Source organism: Malania oleifera, chromosome 3, assembly GCF_029873635.1.
Source record: "Malania oleifera isolate guangnan ecotype guangnan chromosome 3, ASM2987363v1, whole genome shotgun sequence".
Taxonomy (NCBI): domain Eukaryota; kingdom Viridiplantae; phylum Streptophyta; class Magnoliopsida; order Santalales; family Ximeniaceae; genus Malania; species Malania oleifera.
Window position 1 is genome coordinate 28,489,440 of NC_080419.1, and position 19,231 is coordinate 28,508,670.

At 38.6% G+C, this 19,231-nt stretch overlaps 2 protein-coding genes across 3 annotated transcripts in view; both read left to right on the plus strand.

Annotated features, from left to right (window-relative positions):
- The window catches only part of LOC131151368 (uncharacterized), a 37,550-nt gene extending 20,888 nt beyond the window's left edge, over window positions 1-16,662 (plus strand). The window contains exons 15-25 of one of the 2 annotated variants that reach the window (XM_058102614.1): window positions 3,402-3,472; window positions 3,665-3,742; window positions 3,855-3,948; window positions 4,902-5,012; window positions 6,422-6,639; window positions 6,728-6,842; window positions 14,566-14,697; window positions 14,792-14,899; window positions 14,979-15,088; window positions 15,187-15,273; window positions 15,356-16,662. In XM_058102614.1, coding sequence (XP_057958597.1) covers window positions 3,402-3,472; window positions 3,665-3,742; window positions 3,855-3,948; window positions 4,902-5,012; window positions 6,422-6,639; window positions 6,728-6,842; window positions 14,566-14,697; window positions 14,792-14,899; window positions 14,979-15,088; window positions 15,187-15,273; window positions 15,356-15,890 — 1,659 coding nt within the window. In that variant the 3' untranslated portion in view covers window positions 15,891-16,662. Of the gene's footprint in view, window positions 1-3,401; window positions 3,473-3,664; window positions 3,743-3,854; window positions 3,949-4,901; window positions 5,013-6,421; window positions 6,640-6,727; window positions 6,843-14,565; window positions 14,698-14,791; window positions 14,900-14,978; window positions 15,089-15,186; window positions 15,274-15,355 lie in introns of those variants that run through there. The other variant, XR_009135717.1, reaches the window with a different exon arrangement.
- A 1,414-nt stretch (window positions 16,663-18,076) lies between these two features.
- The window catches only part of LOC131151369 (outer envelope pore protein 16-2, chloroplastic), a 30,909-nt gene continuing 29,754 nt past the window's right edge, over window positions 18,077-19,231 (plus strand). The window contains exons 1-3 of the mRNA XM_058102615.1: window positions 18,077-18,479; window positions 18,564-18,615; window positions 18,701-18,772. Coding sequence (XP_057958598.1) covers window positions 18,351-18,479; window positions 18,564-18,615; window positions 18,701-18,772 — 253 coding nt within the window. The 5' untranslated portion in view covers window positions 18,077-18,350. The remainder of the gene's footprint in view (window positions 18,480-18,563; window positions 18,616-18,700; window positions 18,773-19,231) is intronic.

Here is a 19,231-nt window from a genome sequence, read left to right on the forward strand (position 1 = left end):
TAAGTAAAAACGATTAAAGAATGAAACATGGTGCAATAACAAGAGGACAATGTGTCCTTTGAAATGGAAAGAACAACAACCAAAGAAATTAAAAAGGAGCTGCCTTCCAATCCCTTTGAAGGACGAACAACAACAAACTCCTAAAAAGTCCAAATGAATGGGCACAAAAAGATGCCAAGAACACAGCTGTATCCCTCAGACTAGGAGGGGTTATGTGACCCTTGAATTTGAAGGGGTTATGTGACCCTTGAATTTGAAGGTTCTCGTATTCCTCTACAAGTTGGTCCGAAACGCGGTCCTTCCTACTTGAGCCAAAACCCCAGTGTCTTATGAGCAAGATATCTCCTATGTTTCAAGGCGCACTGAAGCTTCATCAAAGCAAGAGAGAGGAGAACATTCTGAAGTTGGGTTGCCGCTTGACAATGGAGGAAATGTGGCATTGGTTTCATTCAAGTCGCACACATCAAGCTCATAGCAGGACTGAGAGACTTGTGGAGTCTTCTTCTCTGTAATGAATCATGCATATTAATTCTATTAGAATTCAGTGTCCAAATGAGCGTTGGAATCTTAAAAGGAACTCTTGCCTTCCAAATGATGGTGTTCCATGGGAATAAATTGGACAAGGGGTTTTTAATAGGTGGAGGAAAAATGATTTTGAAGAAAAGAGATCTGAAGAACCACACTCTCATCATCCCTTTGGAAAAGAGAAAAAAAACAATCAGACTAAGTTGGCAAGCTAGTCGACCTATTTTGCATTGAGACTCATAAAAAAGTGGAAATTCCATGAAAGTGAGTTTCTAAGAAGAAAAGAGAGAGCTAATAGGTTTGTTTTGTAGACTAAACAGCTTAAACTAGTGAGGCACGGAATTATCACCCACCCATACATCTTTATAAAGTCATACCCTATTGTCATTATGCACTCTGAAACAAGTGACAGGAAAGAACAGACACACCACCTTTTAGGGGCATGCATGAGAAATAATGCTGCTTCCTCTAGTCTTCCACCCATTTCAATGAAGTCCATATTTGCTTTTTTTTGTTTTTAAAATTTTTAATTTTTTATAATTTTTATTTTTTCACTTTGTTCCGTATGGAATTAACCTCTAAGGGAAACCTCAACAACCATTTGGCAATTAGATGGTTGTTTAACTACATTCCCAAGCCCCAACCCTTTCAGATTTGGATCTTCTAACAACCTCCCAGCTAAGTATCTCTTATTCCCTTGAGAAACTGATGAGAAAGCCACAAATTAGCCTTTCAAGAGTTCTGGCTACACTAGCAGGCACTCTAAAAAGAGAAAATAAATAGGAATGTTGGAAAGGGAGGCACCAACAAGTGTAACAAATACGCCCTCTTCCATCCCTCCAAACTCCTACCAATCCTCTCGATCATGGGGTCCCAAAAAATCTGCAAATGCTGGATTCCCCAAAAGGGAGGCCAAGATAATGAAGCAACCAATCTAGGGAGAGACAACCTGCCAGGGTTATAAAGCTCTCTAAGTCCCTACTGCTGGGTTGATTGCAGTCATCTTGCTCTTGACAAGTTGCTCTTCAGACCATTTTCGAAATTTTTTTTAAATAATAACCTTTTTGAATTTCACAGTATTGTCCTCAAGAAACAGCATAGCATCATTGGAGAACCGGAGTCCCTCTCAACTGATATATCTCTGAGCACCCCCAAACCTTGGGCATGCAAGAGGATTCAAGCTTTAAATTTATTTCTAATATTTCATTTATTAAGGTTCAACAGTGGTATTGTTAAACTGTGCAGCACTCTTTTTTTTTTTTTAAAGGTCAGCAAAGAAAAATATTATTAGAAAAAGAACTGGGCATCAAGAAGATTCCAGACAAGTACAGTGAGACTAACAAAAACAATACACCGGTCACTTAAGCACATCCAGAAAATCAAGGATTACAGAGAAATCAAGACAAGTACAGTGAAACTAACAAAAACAATATACCAGTCACTGAAGTACATCTAGAAAATAAAGAATTACAGAGAAATCTCTCTCAGGTGTCTTACTATGCCAACTAGAGATCATAGAAATCTTGTTATCCATGACAGCCTGCAAAGAAGAGGCTGTTCCATTGAAAGCCTGTCTGTTCCTTAATTTCCAAACCTCCCAAAAAATTACAGTATATCTCACGTGCCCCATTGTGTATTAATTTTAATTTGATCTATGGACAAAATTGAACATGCATTCAATCCTGTTTCTTTTTTGCTTCAGTTTTGGGAATATAAACAAATGGCCCTTACTTTGTAAGTGCTTTCTTTTCTTGGCATAAAATAACAGTATAATTTATGAGTTGTGCTTGTGCAATGGGGAAAATAATCCAAAAATACATCATCCCTCAATGATTTACCCAGAACATGTAACGAGTGTTAGGATGACCTATGTTAGCTAGACAACCAGCAACCTTACTAGCTTCCCTGGGCATATGTAATTTGAACTGACTGAAATTGGGACTACTAAGGATCAAAATCTTCAGGGGACATGACATTTTCCAAGTAAACAGCCAATGACAAGTTTGGATCTCCTTGTTTACATTAGTATTGTTTCAGTTAAAATGATCTTATGTAATTTTTTTCCTGAATTAGAGTGCTCATTTTCTCAAAAGATTTTTGCTGAGGAAAATAGCTCATTCATCCACCAGGAAAAAGAAAAAGGAAAAAAAAAAGGCATGAGCCTCTCAAGCAAAAAAACTTCCAGTTCAATAGTCTAGATTCAATTGGCATATTTTTGCATGTGAAACAAATGGTGACGGAAATTCCATGTTCTATCTAAAGAATGTATAATTGATAATTTCCTAGGTTCAACGGGCATGTTTCATATGCGAAACAAATGATGACAAATATTCCAGCTTTCATCTAAACAATGGATAACTGATCATTTTCTAGAAAAATTTCCCAGATGGTGATTTCTGGAAAACAAATCGTATTTGTTTCAATATCTGTTACTGTTTATTTATTTAAAAGGATGTCAACCTTTTGTTCTTAATGCTTGATTATCAAATGTCTTGACTTACCCTGGGGCTGTTCAATGGATGAAATTTTGTGTGCTTAATCATTTTTGTACTTGGGATGAGTTTACATGATTGTTACGTGGTCTAAGTTATAGACATTCTTCTTAATTGCTAAGGCCAACCCAAGGGCATTAGAATCTAAGAAAACATCAACGCTAGGTAAAGAACAATGATACAAACTTGCTGAAACAAAGTTACAAAGCTAAATTGACTACTTCCATAAATGATTATTAAAGTGAAATTATTTTTCTTCCAGGAAATGTTCAAAGAATTATTTTTGTCATTGTATCATCATGTTGATGTGGATGTAGACTTTATAAATATGTAACTATGTGCTTCACTACATTGAGACGTTGCTGTATGGTCTCATGAAAACAGGTTTATTTCTTGCATGAGTTTTGTAGCGTGAGTAAGAGCTTGCAGGTGGTCCAGCAGCACCGGCTGTTTAGGTATGCAGTTTGGTGAATTATAGAAATTACATACAGATTTATTGCTTGTACGTGGACCTGGATTTTCAAGTCAATTTATGTTTTAAGTTTTACCTTTGGGATTGCTGAGTTTCTACTTGGTGCAGGTCTTTTAAGTGTCTTTGTCATCTTATCTTGCATGTTTATCAAGTCCAACTTCCTGTTTGCATGTAGGGATCTCGTAAATGAAGGCATTTTTGACATAATAACTGATGCTTTGAAGAGTCAAGACAAGCGGCTTGTATTGACTGGGTAATGTTGGCCCTAGAACCAATCTTTAGAATATATTTTGACCGCTTTTTGCTTTGTAATTTTTCTCCCATCCGAAGATAGTCCTGACAACAGGTTATTCCAATGGATGCAGGACAGACATCCTCATTCTTTTTATGAATCAAGATCCTAACCTGCTGCGTTCTTACATAATTCGGCAAGAAGGAATTCCACTACTTGGGCTTTTGGTATGCAATTTATGTCATGTTTGGTTTGTGGAATGGAATGGGATAGGAATGGAATTGAATGAAAGTGAGAAGAAAGGAATTTCAGTGAGATCAAGATTTTCAAAACATTTGCTGCCTTGGAAACATTAACCCTGTGTTTGGAAGCTTGGGTTTCAGGATTTGGATTTGAGCAGATATGGAGAAAATGTAGTACAAAAAAATTGTATGGAGTATCTTCAAATCCAAGGCTTGAACCCGTGGTCATGAACAGTTTTGTATGAATTTGGACAAACCCATACAAATGCTATAAGTTTTTCATTTCTTAAATTACTAGTGAGCTGTACTACATCTTAAGAAGTTGATTGCAAGCATAATCTATTCTCACTAGATTTTAATGGGATTAGCGAGGTCTTCCTAATGTTTTCCTTTATGGAACAAAATAGGTGTGTTTATTTTATATTTTGGTACTTCGCCGCATGGTATTTGTCTAGTACCTTATGATCAGCGATCAATATCTGCAGTGCTTCTATGACTCTTGGATATGCTTGCATATACTTTCATTTGGTTCAGTTCATTTGGATTTGCTTTTCCCATTTGGATAAAATGGTGTACTTTTAGAAAGGAGAGGATTGAGGGAGCCCCCAAGAAAGCCCGTGCTAAACAATTCTAAAGAAGACCACTTTAGACAAGGCTTACTAGCCTGACTTTGGGAAGACCCAGATGATAAAGAAAAATAGAATTCTCCCAATTGATAAGCATCTTTTTGATGGCCATAATGTACTTTTTAAAGTAAGATTCACTAAAAACGAGGTCTTAACCATGACCTGTGTTTTTAGGTTCATTTGGCGTTGCTTTAAAGAAGTGTGCAACGGTTGCTATGCATTTTCATCTATATTTTTGCATTTCTACTGAGGTATTTATTTATTTAGACTTTCCTTTCTGAGAATCTGATTAGTGTGGTTATTCCTTGACAGGTTAAAGGTATGATATTAGATTTTGGGGAGGACATGAATTGCCAGTTTCTAGAAATTATTCGCAGTTTACTGGACTCGTACACACTGCCTCCAGGATCGCAGAATTTGCCGGTGATCTCTCCCCCCTCCCCCACTTTTCTTAAAATGCAACTGTTGTATTATATTTTTATTTGTTATATTAAGTGGTGAAGAGAGTGCCCACTTAAATTTTGAATTATTGTAATTGCTCTTTTGCTTATGTGGAGTGTTAATTCAACTATTGCGGCATCATCTTGCATCAGAATAAAAAGAAAATATAGAAATCGTTAGGTTGCATTTGGTTAACAGAATAGCTATTCCTTGCAATGAGATAGAATATAGTGAAAATATTGGGAATGGAGGTAATAAATATTTTTTTAATATTCTTATTATTTCATCCAACATCTTGTAAGAAAAGAATAGACATTCCTATGGTAAAAGTTGGGAATAGTTATTCCTTATATAATCCTGTTATGGATTCATAGAAAGTTTTACATTGTCATTGGCTTTATGGTAGAAGCATTTTTTAAGTATCTAATTATAACTAAGCTATTCTTAGGAATAGGCGTCTCGCCAACTGAACATAACCTTAATATTTCAAATAAAGTTTAATGATGATTATGCTGGTTTGATGATTGAGATTTTTAAGCAGAATAAATATATGGGTGAGCATTTGTTTTGTAGCTCCTCTTAATCCTTGTTCCCATAGATAACTAGGTACAATCATATTGTTTTTGAAGCTGAACTAGCTGTACCAACTTGTTAGGCTGTATTTTTTTTTTTTGGATGGGCATGAATGCGGTATATGCATCCCACCCACCTGCCCCCTCACCTTGTTGCAAGAGAAAAAAAATCCCATTGTTTTTCGCTACCTTTGAACAATTTTTAAGGTCGCTCATCTTTAAGTTGAAATGATATAAATAAAATTAAAATGAACTTTGAAAAAAAATGAGAGGCTGTATTCTATTAAGTATTGAACAATCATATGGGAAAATAAATTCAGTTGCCAACTTCTGTAATAAATTAACCTTTCACTGGTATTGTACTGACAGCTCTGGGGTTGAAGCCAAGTGATCTGATTCACATTTATGACATTTTCATTTTTTTGACAAAATTTGAAAAAGTGCATTTAAAAGGAAGGAAAGAGATCAAAGAACAATAGGAAAATGATTAGGGAAGATGCAGAATGATCATCATGCGTGCTGGTGTGACTTTTCCTTTATATGGGTTTAATATGTCGTATACAGAATGGTAGTAATTGATATCGTAACAAATTTTGACTGTTTTATTTTGTAATAATTTTGTGTGGAGTACATGGTGTTTCTGAGTTTATGTTTTAAGTTTGTTTATGATGGTGTAAAAATCTATCTTTCATATGTGCTGGAAAAAAATGCCATTTAACTCGCATCTAAGTTCTGATTCATATGTTTTTCTTTGAAAATAGTTTACCTAATTAATGCTCCAATAATTATATATTAAATGGGTGTCTCGCTTTGTTGCAGAGAGATGCTATTGTTGAAGTTTTTTACGAGAAGCATTTGAGTCAGTTGATTGATGTTATAATATCATCATGTCCTTTGGAAGGTGTTGCTCAATCAGTCAGTGTATCTGCTGGTTCTGGTGGAGTAGCTGCAGATCAGAATGGTGCCAAGCCTGAAATATTGTCCAACATTTGTGAACTGCTTTGCTTCTGTGTTCTTCATTACCCGTATAGAATAAAGTAATCATTTGGGTGCTTCTTTTGTGATATTTTGGAACTGAACTGTTGTTGCCTGTGATAATGTGTGCTTTTCCTTTTCTGTTTGCAGGTGCAACTTTCTCCTCAACAATGTGATAGATAAAGTTCTGTTACTGACACGAAGGAGGGAGAAGTACCTAGTGGTTGCTGCCATTCGATTTGTTCGCACTATTCTTTCCCAACATGTAAGAATTTTGGATTGATCCTTGGAAAGAAAGCATTATGCTGAAATAAATTGCCTTTGTATTGTCACTGCATTAATTTGCTTGAGATATTTGGCCTTTCATCATGCTCAATTAGCATGTCTTATCTGAATTCGTCTAAACCTTGATCTAACGACTTGGGATGGCTTGTTGGATACATAATCAGTTGCCACATGTTCAGTTAAATGAACGGCCACTGCTTCCTTTGATGATTGTGCTGCATGCTCTCCCATGTTCTGGCCAGTTGTATCTGTACATTTTCTCCTAGGTTTTTAAAGATTTTCTAGGTGCATCCTGTATACTTGTAGTTAATTTCACGAGTTCTTATTTCTCTTTTACACAGTTATTTGTTTAGAAGTTATTGTTGGCAGGTTGGGTAAAATAGATAAAATGTAAGGGAAAATGCTACGAGCATTTTGTATCATCATAAACGTCGAGTTTTTTATGAAAATATTATATAAAAAAATAAAAAAAAACATATATACAGGGGAAATGGGAAATGGTACCAAACCGACTTTTGAAAAATCGGTTCGGGCTTAAAAAAAAAAAAAAAAAAAAAAAGTTGCTGCCGGGTCTCGTCATTGTCAGAAATAAAAAAAAAAAAAATTGACTTGTTAGGCTCATTTAAGAGGGGAGGGAGGGAGGGGGGTGGGGGAGGGGGACTTTTGTTCGCAGGGGTGAGGGAGGGGGTCTGAACTTAGGGGTTGGGGAATTGGGCCTGTCAGTGCAGGCGGGGAAACAGAGAGGGGAGAGGGGAGAGAAGAGGGTGGGGGGGTTCTGATGGCTTTAAGGGATGGGATGGGAGAGAGAGGGGAGGGCGGGTGTCCAGTCTGCATGCATGGCTGTGCCATGCACGATGCCAAATTAATTTAAAAAAAAAAAAAAAAAAAATTGAGCAAATTGACTTTTGAAAAGTTGGTTTGGTAAAATTTTTTAAATTTTTTTTAAAGAACCGACTTTTGGAAAATGGGTTTGGTATTAAAAAATTAATTGTGACGTCCAAACTAACTTTTGGAAAGTCGGTTTGGTATTAAAATAACTAAAAAAATCAAAATTGACTTTCCACAAGTCGGTTTGGTTACCCCTATATATCCATTCATCATCTCTTGGCCATCACTCAAGCTTTCTCTTCTTTCATTTATTCTTTGATCTTCCAGCCTCCTTCACCACCTCTTACAGATAAATTTTTTTTTTTAGAAGTTGTAGTGACGTAATTCGTCGGCTAACAAAGTGACGGTCTTATTATACATTGATGGTGAGATTATTCATGGATCGACCAGTATTGAGTACAATACTGGGCCAACGAAAGCCATTCGAGTTTGAAGGAGGATGAAGTTGGAAAGTTTGAAACGCAAAATATATGAAGACTTAGATATTGATCTAAATGAGTACATGTTAGAATTGACATCGAGATATCCGCAACGAGGGGGTGGTGGAAATTTCATGTACATTGACGTCCTAATAAAAATTGATGCAGACGTCCTAATTGCGTTGGACCCGCAGAATTCTTGTCTAGACGTATATGTAGCTGAGATTTTTGTTAAACACATTCCTTGTAGCAGTAGTATGGGCGGAGCCCCAAGTTTGTAGGGTGAAGCATTCATCAATTCTTAACCATATACCGAATATGATACTGGTGAGATGAGCAGATTAGTTGATAATCTTTCACAGGTGATTGTAGTATTAGATTTGAATGACGTCCCTGGTACATCATTTCAGCTGGAAATCTTGTCAACCGAGATCCGAGGTGAGCGGTCTACTTTGCAAGGATTCAATGTGGGAAGCAATTATCATTACGAACCATAACCGTCAACAGAGTATAGGCATGGCCGAAGTTCAACTGGAGCTATCCCCATACTAGACTTCCAAATGGTTCCATCTATTGTCATGAATGAGAGGGGGGCATACATGGTCCAACCAATGCAACTGAATATGGACAGTGACTGTGAATTAGAGGAAGAAGAGGATTTAGAATAGGATTTTGAAGAGGCAGACCGAGGGGTAGATGAAGCCAGTGCACAAACTGCATATGAGGTTCACCATGAAGAAGTTGTCATGCCTCCTCAGAGCACACCTGTCGGTCACAGGAGGGTATGCGACGTGCCGCCGTTAGCATACATGGTCGATGTCGAAGTTAGTCATATCAGAACTGAAGTTGAAAGCTCACTTGAGGGCAGACGATGGGATGGTGTCTCGGAATTTGGGAAAGGTATGATTTTTGACACGAAGGATGACCTCATGCACTCCGTGCCATCCACCATGCGCAAACACACCACAATTTTAAGGTGGTGCAATCCACCCCAACAACGTGGATGGTTAGGTGCAGTGTAGATGAGAGCTGTGTTTGGCGGTTGTGTGCAACTCAACACAGAAAGCATAGGATGTTTGAAATTACACAATATAGAGGGCCACATACATGCATAAATGAGACTCTCTCGTAAGACCACCCGCAACTGAAGTCCAGCTTAGTAGCAAATGAAATCGTAGAAATTATCAAAAGTGACGCCGGTGCTTCCATTGCAACTTTGCAAGCACACTTGATGTCAAAGTATCAGTACCATGTATTGTATAGGAAGGTATGACTTGGGAAGCAAATGGCAGTAGCAAGGCTGTTTGGAGATTAGGATATTTCATATCAAATGCTTCCAAAGTGGATGCATGCTATGTGTGAAACAAATCCTGGTACAAAGGTGAAGTGGGCGTGGATAGAAATTTTTGATGCTAACAGCGTTGCTATTTTGACATGTGTGTTCTGGTCATTCGCTGCATCAATAGAGGGTTTTCGTCATTGTACTCCAGTTTTCTGTGTGGACGGAACACACTTGTACGACAAATATAAAGGTAAATTGTTAATTGCAACGGCCCCTGATGCAAATCAACAAATTTTTCCTGTAGTGTTTGCTATCGTTGAGGAGAGCACGCGTACATGGTCCTGGTTCCTTAAGTGCATTCGAGATGAAGTGACTGATCGCGATAATTTGTGTCTTATATCAGATAGACATGCCGGTATTCTTTCTGCCATTCGTCAGAACGATGTCTGGCAACCACCGCGTGCGCATCATCGATTTTGCTTGCGTTATGTTGTTAGCAACTTCAACCAGAGGGTGCACAATACAATGCTAAAGCGGATCGTTGAAATAGCTGGTAGGGAGCACCACGTTAGGAAATTCAATAGTAGGATGAAAAGAATCCTAACAGAGGGTGGGCCAATTGCAAAGTCCTTTTTTGAAGAGATCCTTCCTCACATGTGGACGCAATGTCACGATGGTGGCGTAAGGTACGGAAACATGATCACGAATCTTGTTGAATGTTTTAATGCTGTCCTGAAAGGAACTCGCAGTCTACCATTAACGGCCATTGTCCAGATGACATTTTATCGAGTTGCGCAGTACTTTAGTACCTGGCGGGAGGCATCTCGGCAAGCAATGGAGTTGGGGAATGGTTACACACCACATATGTTGTTGCAAATGCAGAGGAGGGAAATGGCGTATACTGGACATGAGGTTATCAACTTCAACATTGAAAGGGGGTTGTTTAGTATACAAACTGCACCGCGACCACCAAATAAGGGTCGAAATATTCAAACAGTTGACATAAATGGATGCCGGTGTACATGTGGGAAGTGACAAAATCTATACTACCCTTGTTCTCACTTATTAGTTGTCTGCGGTGCTAGGAGATTGGGGTACAGTGGCTATATTGACTCTTATTTCACGGTGTAGGAGCATTATGCGACATATACGATGGACTTCATCCCATTCCTCCATGAACAATATTGGACGAATTCAGTGGCGCCAACATCATACGGTAACCAAAAGTTGCTTAGGCAGAAAGGACGCCCCAAAAGTTCGAGACTACGTAATGAAATAGATGTATGAGAGGGCGGTCGGAGGATACAGTGCGGGTTTTGTCACGAAGAGGGTCACAACCTCAATCGGTGTCCAAGGTTGCTTTAGGAGGTCATGACCATGCTGGACTATCATAATAACTTCCAAATATGTACTTAATGTGTATTGTACTTGACATTTATGAGTTATGGTTAAGCTTTTTAGCTTTTGAAAATAGTGAGTTGTACTCGAGTTCTATTCGTTATTAATTTATGAGTTGTGCTCAATTTATAATTATAAAAATTTATTATTCACTGCTAAAAAAAAAAAAAAAACATTAAAGTATACATGCATAATGAAATAGCCTAAGTCACTAAGTCCCACATGGTCTTGGGTCACTAAGTCCCACATGGTTGCGGTCTCCTCTATCTGGGCGATTGTTGGCGTTGTTCTTGCAGCGTTTGACGTTGCCTTCTACGACGTCCAGCTGGCCCTTCCGTACCATCGTTACCTTCAGTTGTTGGTGGGATATGTTCCTCTAGTCTAGCATCAATAGACCCCCCCCCCCACATCAACGAAAAGATCAAATGGGCTCGGTGATGAGTTTAGAAATTGGTGGTATTGCTGTTGTTCTCGATACATTGAGGGTGGGTCGCTTTCTGTGGACTGCAGAGCCTCCGGCTGGTATGGTGTACTGGTGGATGCCCCATTCTGATGTTGATACCCCCCATATGGCATGTGGGAAGAAGAAGTCTCTGTGTGCTAGATGGAGGTCTGTGCCGGTGTGAACTGCGGTGTTGATGATCCCCAATCACCTTGCGTTAACTGGGATGGTTGGGTGGGAGGCCCCCCCCCCCCCCACCTCTCAACTCGAACACGACCGCCCCACGGCTCCGGCGAGGTCCACCGCGACCTCTCCTCTGTGACGCTTGCTCAGCAACTGCAACATCATCATCCGATTCGGGCCCATCCGCGTCGGCGCGGGAAGACCTATGAATTGACCGACGAGCTTCCTAAGCGACAAACTGCATACATGCCTCCGCAATCGGTGGACACAGTTTGACAAGTGGATGCTCCCCATCATGTGCTCCTACATCAAAATATGTTTTGAAAGTACCTATAAGTTAATGATAAAGTCGGGGTCTATTCCTTACATGCGTTTAGTAATTTTTTCTTTCACCACTGTCATGTTTAAATTGGCGGTTTTGCTCACACAGCGAATCGTGTTGGATTAGTACCAATCATTATATCCGTCTTCCATCCTTGGATGCCTAGGGAGTGGAAGCTCCCTAAGTATGTAGACGACATTGTCCAGACTGTGTTGCCACATCTAGATAGTACGCTCGTACTTATTGTGCCAGTTGATTTGATGACCGCCGCGTTGGTTATAGTCGTGTAGATCCGAATTATGGTTGTCGAGATAGTAACTTGTCTGAGCTGGACGAGGGATCTGCTGCCTCAGCCCAAACTGCTGCATTACATGGTCCGACAAGTGCCACTCCATGATCTGAACGCAAATCATAGGAGTACGAACTAGCCAAACTTGTACACCTATGAGGCATATAGGGGGTAAATTCACGTAGACATCCGCAGTGTATGACATCCATATAAACGGCTAACACTGAATTTAGGTCAGAAAATTATTACGAATAGTAAACGTTTCGAACCCATATTGAACGATTCAAAAACAATAAATACGGTATTACCTGGTCCTCACGCATCACATCAATGCCATATCGATATGACCACAGAGTATGCTGAGGGACGTGTGCGGTATGATATAAAGCTCACCATCTAATTGCAAGTGCGAACCGGTCATCGTCGACATCAGCAGGCAGATGTGGCAGGCCAACTCTAATTGGAGCAAGAAAGGGCATGCGCTCCCATGCCCAAACCTATAGGAGGAATAGGGGACCTCCAACTGATTGCGCTTGCCTACGACCAACTTGACACATCTCTCTATATAGTCATGCAAGGGCAGCGCTACCCCAGCTATACGTCAATGCCCTCTCCAACTCACTTAGCAGCGGGAGGAATATTAGCGACACATAGTATTGCGAATTGTTCACGAACAACAAGTCGCACATTAGACGTAGTATGTACCCTTGAGCGTACTGCAATACAGCCTCCTCAGATGCTTCATCAGTAAGATTAGCTAAGTTCCCATCCATCCATGTCATAGACAAGGACGTGCTATTTCGTCCGCTCCGGCCAAAGGGGCGGTTGCGTCCAAGTAGGTTTTGGCACAACATATCCCAGTCTTGCTGCATCGTGCTCGTAACGACGTCGCCATTAACGGGTAATCCTGTGATAACTGCGACATCATGCAAAATTATCGTCGCCTCGCCGCAAGGAAAATGAAATGTGTTCGTCTCAGGTCTCTACTGCTCCAACAATGCACTAATTAAATGATGGTCTAAGTGAATGTACCGAATTTGGTACAGTGGATAGAACCTTGCTTGTTGAATCTTCGGAATGCTTCTAGAATGAGCATGGCACATGGTCTCCAATGTGCGCACACACTGACGTCCTTTAAAGGCGTCAAAATGATTCTCATCCCATGCCCTGTAGGAAGGATGTACAGTTCCCAATGTCAATATAGATGAATCAAGTGGACCAAACTCCATTTTTATGTGTTAAATATAGTAGGAAGTGTGCAGACAAAATAAATATTTATCAGTTGGAGAGCAATTGGATGATGATATGAGTTAAATCAATTGGACGGTGATGTGAATTTATAGTGAAAAGAATTTACCAAACCGACTTTTTGGTCACTTTTTAAAAAAAAAAATTTTTCATTTTTTTTTCCAAACGGACCTTTCAAAAGTCGGTTTGCTCAGTTTTTTTTTTTAAAAATATATATATATTTTGCAACGTGGCATGCATGCAAACCGGCCCCCCTCCCCTTTACGTACACATCCCCCCCTCCCCTTGTCTTCTCTCTCTCTCTCTCTCTCTCTCCTATCCCATCCCCTTAAGGCCGTTAGAACCCCCCCTCTTCTCGCTCCCCTCTCTGTTTCCCCGCCTGCGCTGACAGGCCCAATTCCCCACCCCTTGATTTCAGACCCCCTGGCCCCCCCTTGCGAACAAAAGTCCCCCTCCCCTCTCTCCCCTTTCTCCTCTCTCCCCTCTTAAATGAGCCTGACAAGTCAATTTTTTTTTTTTTTTTTAGTTCTGACAATGATGAGACCCGGCAGCAACATATATTTTTTTTGTTTTTTTTTAAGCCTGAACCGATTTTTCAAAAGTTGGTTCGGTAAAATTATGTAATTTTTTCCCATTTCCCCTATATATTTGTTTTTTATTTTTTTATATAATATTTTTGTAAAAAACTTCATAAACATCAAGGTAAGTTTTACAGAATGACGATATGACCTGCCATGATATATGGGTTAGAATGTTAGGCAACTAAGAAACAACATATCCAGAAAATATTGGCAGAAATGAAAATGACAAGATGGATGAGTGCTGTGTATAAGTTTAGAAGAAAAAGGTCAGGAATGAACCCATCCATAGTTATCTTGGCATAGCACATGTAGATGATAAGATTAGGAAAGGATGATTAGGATGATCTGGGTAATCCTGATGTAGGACAAATAATGCTCCAATGAGTGGAGTTGATTTAATTGTTGTTAGTTGCGGTAGGAAGGGGATCTAGAATATAATGATCTTGGGTAAGGATTTGACTGCACCCTAACATTCATTTAATATTTGTCCTAGATTTCATGGAATAATGGGAAAGGATTCATTTGGCCAACCCAACTAGTGAGACTTAAGGCTTGGTTGTTTTTTTAACTTTTTTTTTTTTTGGCTGTATTCTGTTGGGCTGAAAAATTAAAATATGTGGTAGTTGGCTTAAAATATGAAATAATTTGCAGGATGAACATCTGATAAATCATATTGTTAAGAACAACCTTCTGAAACCGGTTGTAGAGGCTTTTGTTGGTAATGGGGACCGCTATAATCTGTTGAACTCTGCAGTGCTAGAACTTTTTGAGTATATCCGAAAGGTACTCTGCTCTTCTGACCTTTTATTTTGTTTTATTTTTGGCATCATATATTGATAATAGCTGGAGTTATCTACTGATTATTTTGCTTATGCAGGAAAACCTGAAATTATTACTTAGATATCTAGTTGATTCATTTTGGAATCAGTTGGTCAAATTTGAGTATTTGGTCACCATTCAGTCTCTAAAAGTTAAATATGAGCAGGTATACTATATTCTTTTCTAGTTTTTACTCACATTTTGTGAATTTAGATTTCTGTTGTTACTGAAAAATGAATTTCCAGTCCCTAGAAAATGTTGGAGGAAAAGCCACAGTTAATACATTGGAGACTAGAAAAAGAATTGATGAACGTGCTCTTGAGAAAGAAGAGGAAGACTACTTCAATGAGGACAGGTATCTCTCTCTGTCTCTCTCTCTCTCTCTCTCTCTCTCGTGTAATAGCATTGAAGAATTTTGAGGCCCATAGCAACTGAATTTTTGCACTTAATTAGTGATGAAGAAGATGCAGCGTCCGCATGCACGTCACAATCCCAAAAAGTACAAGCTCAACCCATTTTACCCAATGGAGATAATGCAAGGTATTTATTATTGACACAATTCTCTTTTATAATTTAATAGACACATGACCACACTTCATGGAACCTGTCTTTATTTTTGTAGTCCTAGATCTGGTGGACTGGTGGACTATGCAGATGATGACGATGATGATGAGGACTACAGACCACCACCAAGGAAGCAGCCAGAAACTTCTGATGGAGATGAAGGATTAGTTGAGTCCCTTAGGCTGAAGCGGAAAACAGCTCCCAGGGAGGAGCCTGAACCGACAAAGAAGCAACGTGTGGGTAGAAATGTGAAACCAAGGGATAGTGTATTTGCTGCCTTGTGTTCAACATTAAGCCAGGCAGTACTACCTGGTAAGAAAACAAGCACCATGCATATCATTTCTCGCACTTCAGATGGGACCAAAAGCTTAGATGATGAAAATCATCGGGGAGAGGAGCCTGCTGTTTTTAGTGGTTGTTCCGATAACAGTGACTATTCTGCTGAGGATAACCATAAAGAGAATGAACCTGCTGCCTCTAGAAGCTGTTCTGATTGCGCTCATAATTCTTCAGACAATAGGCAGTTAGGTGGAGAGGACTGTCCATTGATACCACCAAATTCCTCGCCAGAAATGACCGTAAATGGATCCTAATTTATTCCTCAGAGTAGTATTCAGCTCGGTTTGGTTCCTTGTTTTATGCGACTTTTATTTATGCGCGTTGGGGCATTCCGTCCTGAGTTACTGAAGGAACAAACACCATACTGAAAAAGAGAGAAGGATACAGTCCAGAAGAAAAGAGGGGAGGGGCCAATTGTGGTGCAACTGTTTCCACTGCTAGCATTGGGGTAGGATACTGTACAGCGAGCAGTATGGCAGCGAGAAGATACTCTTCTAGGTCCAATCTCCTCCATTTTTCTCCCAATGTTTTGACCTGGGTAATTGTTGCTGTAATACACATTGATCAGCACCCATTTTCATCTTTAGTCTCTCTTTGCTTCAGAAATCGCCCTTGCCCCCATTTCCCACCATCTTTCCTCTTTGCCTTCTTTTGCCTAATTGGTCTCTTTAAAGCCAAATCAACATTATTATAGAAGAAGGGGCACCCAACATATGCCCTGCACAGTTTCCTCTGTTTTATTAGTTCAATTTTGTGGTAGGTGGTGTGGTGGTGATAGAGAGGAGGGAAGGAAGGTTAGTGAGAGAAGTTGGCGGGAGGCCACAATTTATTTTAAATGTAGTGCTGGTAGTATGCATTTATAGACTTTTGTAAATTAAACTTTGAACATAATGTTGTGCTATATGGCCCCTTCCTCCTTCCCACAAAAAAAAAAAAACAAAAAAAAACATTTATATTGTTATATTACCAACATTGGAATGCTTTTCTTCCTTCGCAAATTTAAGGTGTATTTTTGCCTTTTGATTCTATTTTTGTATAGCTTTTGTTTTCGTTTTTCCTCCTGTATGGTAAGATCGCATTAAAAGCCCGAGTTCTCTTGGTGCGTTTGTACAGGTCATTATCAAGCCATTACAAAATTTGGCGTCTAAATTATATAGACAGAATCAAGTGAGCCTTTTCAATTCTTTTTGGTGGGCTGAGTAAAAAGAGTCCCGTGTTGCTTCTTCAAGAATTTTGGTATCTTTATTGTGTTGCTTGAAGTGTGGAGGACTAAATTAAGATTTGGTGTAAGGATACGGATTTTTATTTAGGTTTTGCTATAAAATATATGGTTATGGCCTTGTATGGTTTTTCTAAGCACAAGTACTTATTTTTGTTTGAATTACTATATAGAAGCAATGGTTGTGCACTTGTACAGAAGTAATGGCTGTGACCCGGATCTTTTCTTAAATAAGTTATTCAAATTGTTTAAATTGTTATATGATTAAACTAGCATAAAATTTAGTTTCTTTTTAAAGAAAGTTTATGGATATGACTGATCCTTTTCTTTTTTAGAAAAATCTTAAAAGAATGGAACTAACAATTTATTTTAAGTTTCTTGTACTCCCTATCTTTTAAGTTATTAAATAAATACCTTTCCCATTTAAAATAAAGTTCGTGAAGTAACGAGATATGTTATATAATCATCACACAATAAGTCTATTGCTTATAGAATAAATAATGAGAGTGTTATATATATCATTTAATAATTGCATTGATATTTTTTATTTTTCTTTACTTATTCTATAATTAGAATTACATTGAAATTTTTATTTCTATTAATTTTATAGAAACACTTTATTTTTCTAGTCACTACAAATTTTATTTTATATATTTTATTACATGAACTAATATTTACCTCTAATATTTGCTTAACTGAACGACCACTATAAAAAATCTTTTGAATTTTTTTGGGGTAAATAAGTTTTCACATTATGTTTATTATTAATTAAGAAAAAGACAAGTTTTAATTAGTATTTTCTTTTCTCTTTGTTAGTTTTAATATTACTCCTAAAAATGGATTTCTCTTTAATAAAGTAATTTAATAAAATAATTTTATATTTTAAATGCAAATATTGTGTTTGTAAATATGAATTTCAGATATTAAATTTAAATTTAGATGTATTTAAGTATATATTTTAATATAATTTTAGACTACAATTTATCAAAATTTAATACAAATATAAATCTAAAGGCTATCTAAATGTGTTTTAGTGTGAAAAAAAAAAAAAAAACTTGTTTGGATGTAATTATCATTTATACAGACAGTTATTAGTGTAATGCTTAGGCAGTGTGGAAACCGTTACGCTCAAACATTTTGTTACAGAAGAGCGACACGTGGCAGCCTCCAGGCTGAGCTTTGGCGCCATGTCCGCATTCTTGTTACGACTTGAGCAGACACGTTCTCCTTCCGAAACACGTGTCCTCCTCTCTCTCTCTCTCTCTCTCTCTCTCTCTCTCTCTCTCTCTCTCTCTCTCTCTCTCCTGTAGGATCGATTCATGCTTCTTCCCTCTTCGTCTTCTCCATTGATCTCTCAAGCCCGCCCCCCGTCTTGAATCTACGGTTCTGCTGTTGTGATTTTCAGAGTTTTGTATATTTGAATAATTCTCCGCGCACGCATTTCCTGCGAGATCGAGCAGCGGAAATTGCAGAGATCAAACTAGAAGAGGCAAGGATGAACGGCAGTAATTTGGAGACTCGATCGCTGCTGGACGAGCTTTGCAGCTTCGACAAAGGCGGATTCTTCGACCTTGGCCACCCTCTCCTCAACCGCGTCGCCGAGAGCTTCGTCAAAGCTGCTGGTGTATGTTATCTCTCTCTCTCTCACAGACACACACACACACTCACATCACAATCTCTTCGTGATTTTTTTTTTTCTTTTTTAAAGATCGGAGCGATTCAGGCTGTATCGCGCGAGGCCTATTTCACCGCCATTGAAGGTAGGATCGCTCAATATGAGTCCATCAGCGGTTACTGTTGATTGATTATATATATTGTTTGATTCTTTGGCGATTGAATCGTCAGGTTCAGGTCTCGACTCCGCCGGCGCGCAGGACGTCACAGGTACCAAGAAGCAACGCTTTCCGGACCTCAAAGGTATTTAATAATCCTACCTTCCATTTTCTTCTTTTACTCGAAAAAAAAAAAAAAACATTTAATAGATGCTAGAATATCACCCTTCCATAATTTGCTATTACTTTATATTGTAATACTAGTAACACTAGAAAGGGATTCTTCAACTTTGGTTTGTTTTTCAAATGAGCTCTTATAATTTCTCGTAACTCCTCGTTTAATTAAATTGCAATATCCTTTTCAATTCATAATTATTTTTTAATTTTTTCTTAAAATTAAAATAAAATTTTAGAGCAGTAAGCATGCACAAATTTCTAGACTCGATCTGATTATTAAAATATCGAAAATACAAATTTAAAATAAAATAGTGGAGATCCATAGAGTAGATGTGCTGTGTTCGTGGGCGCGCGCGAGCGCGCGAGAGAGAGAGAGAGAGAGAGAGAGAGAGAGAGGTCTGGTCTTTCACGGAGTCTCTTTTACTGA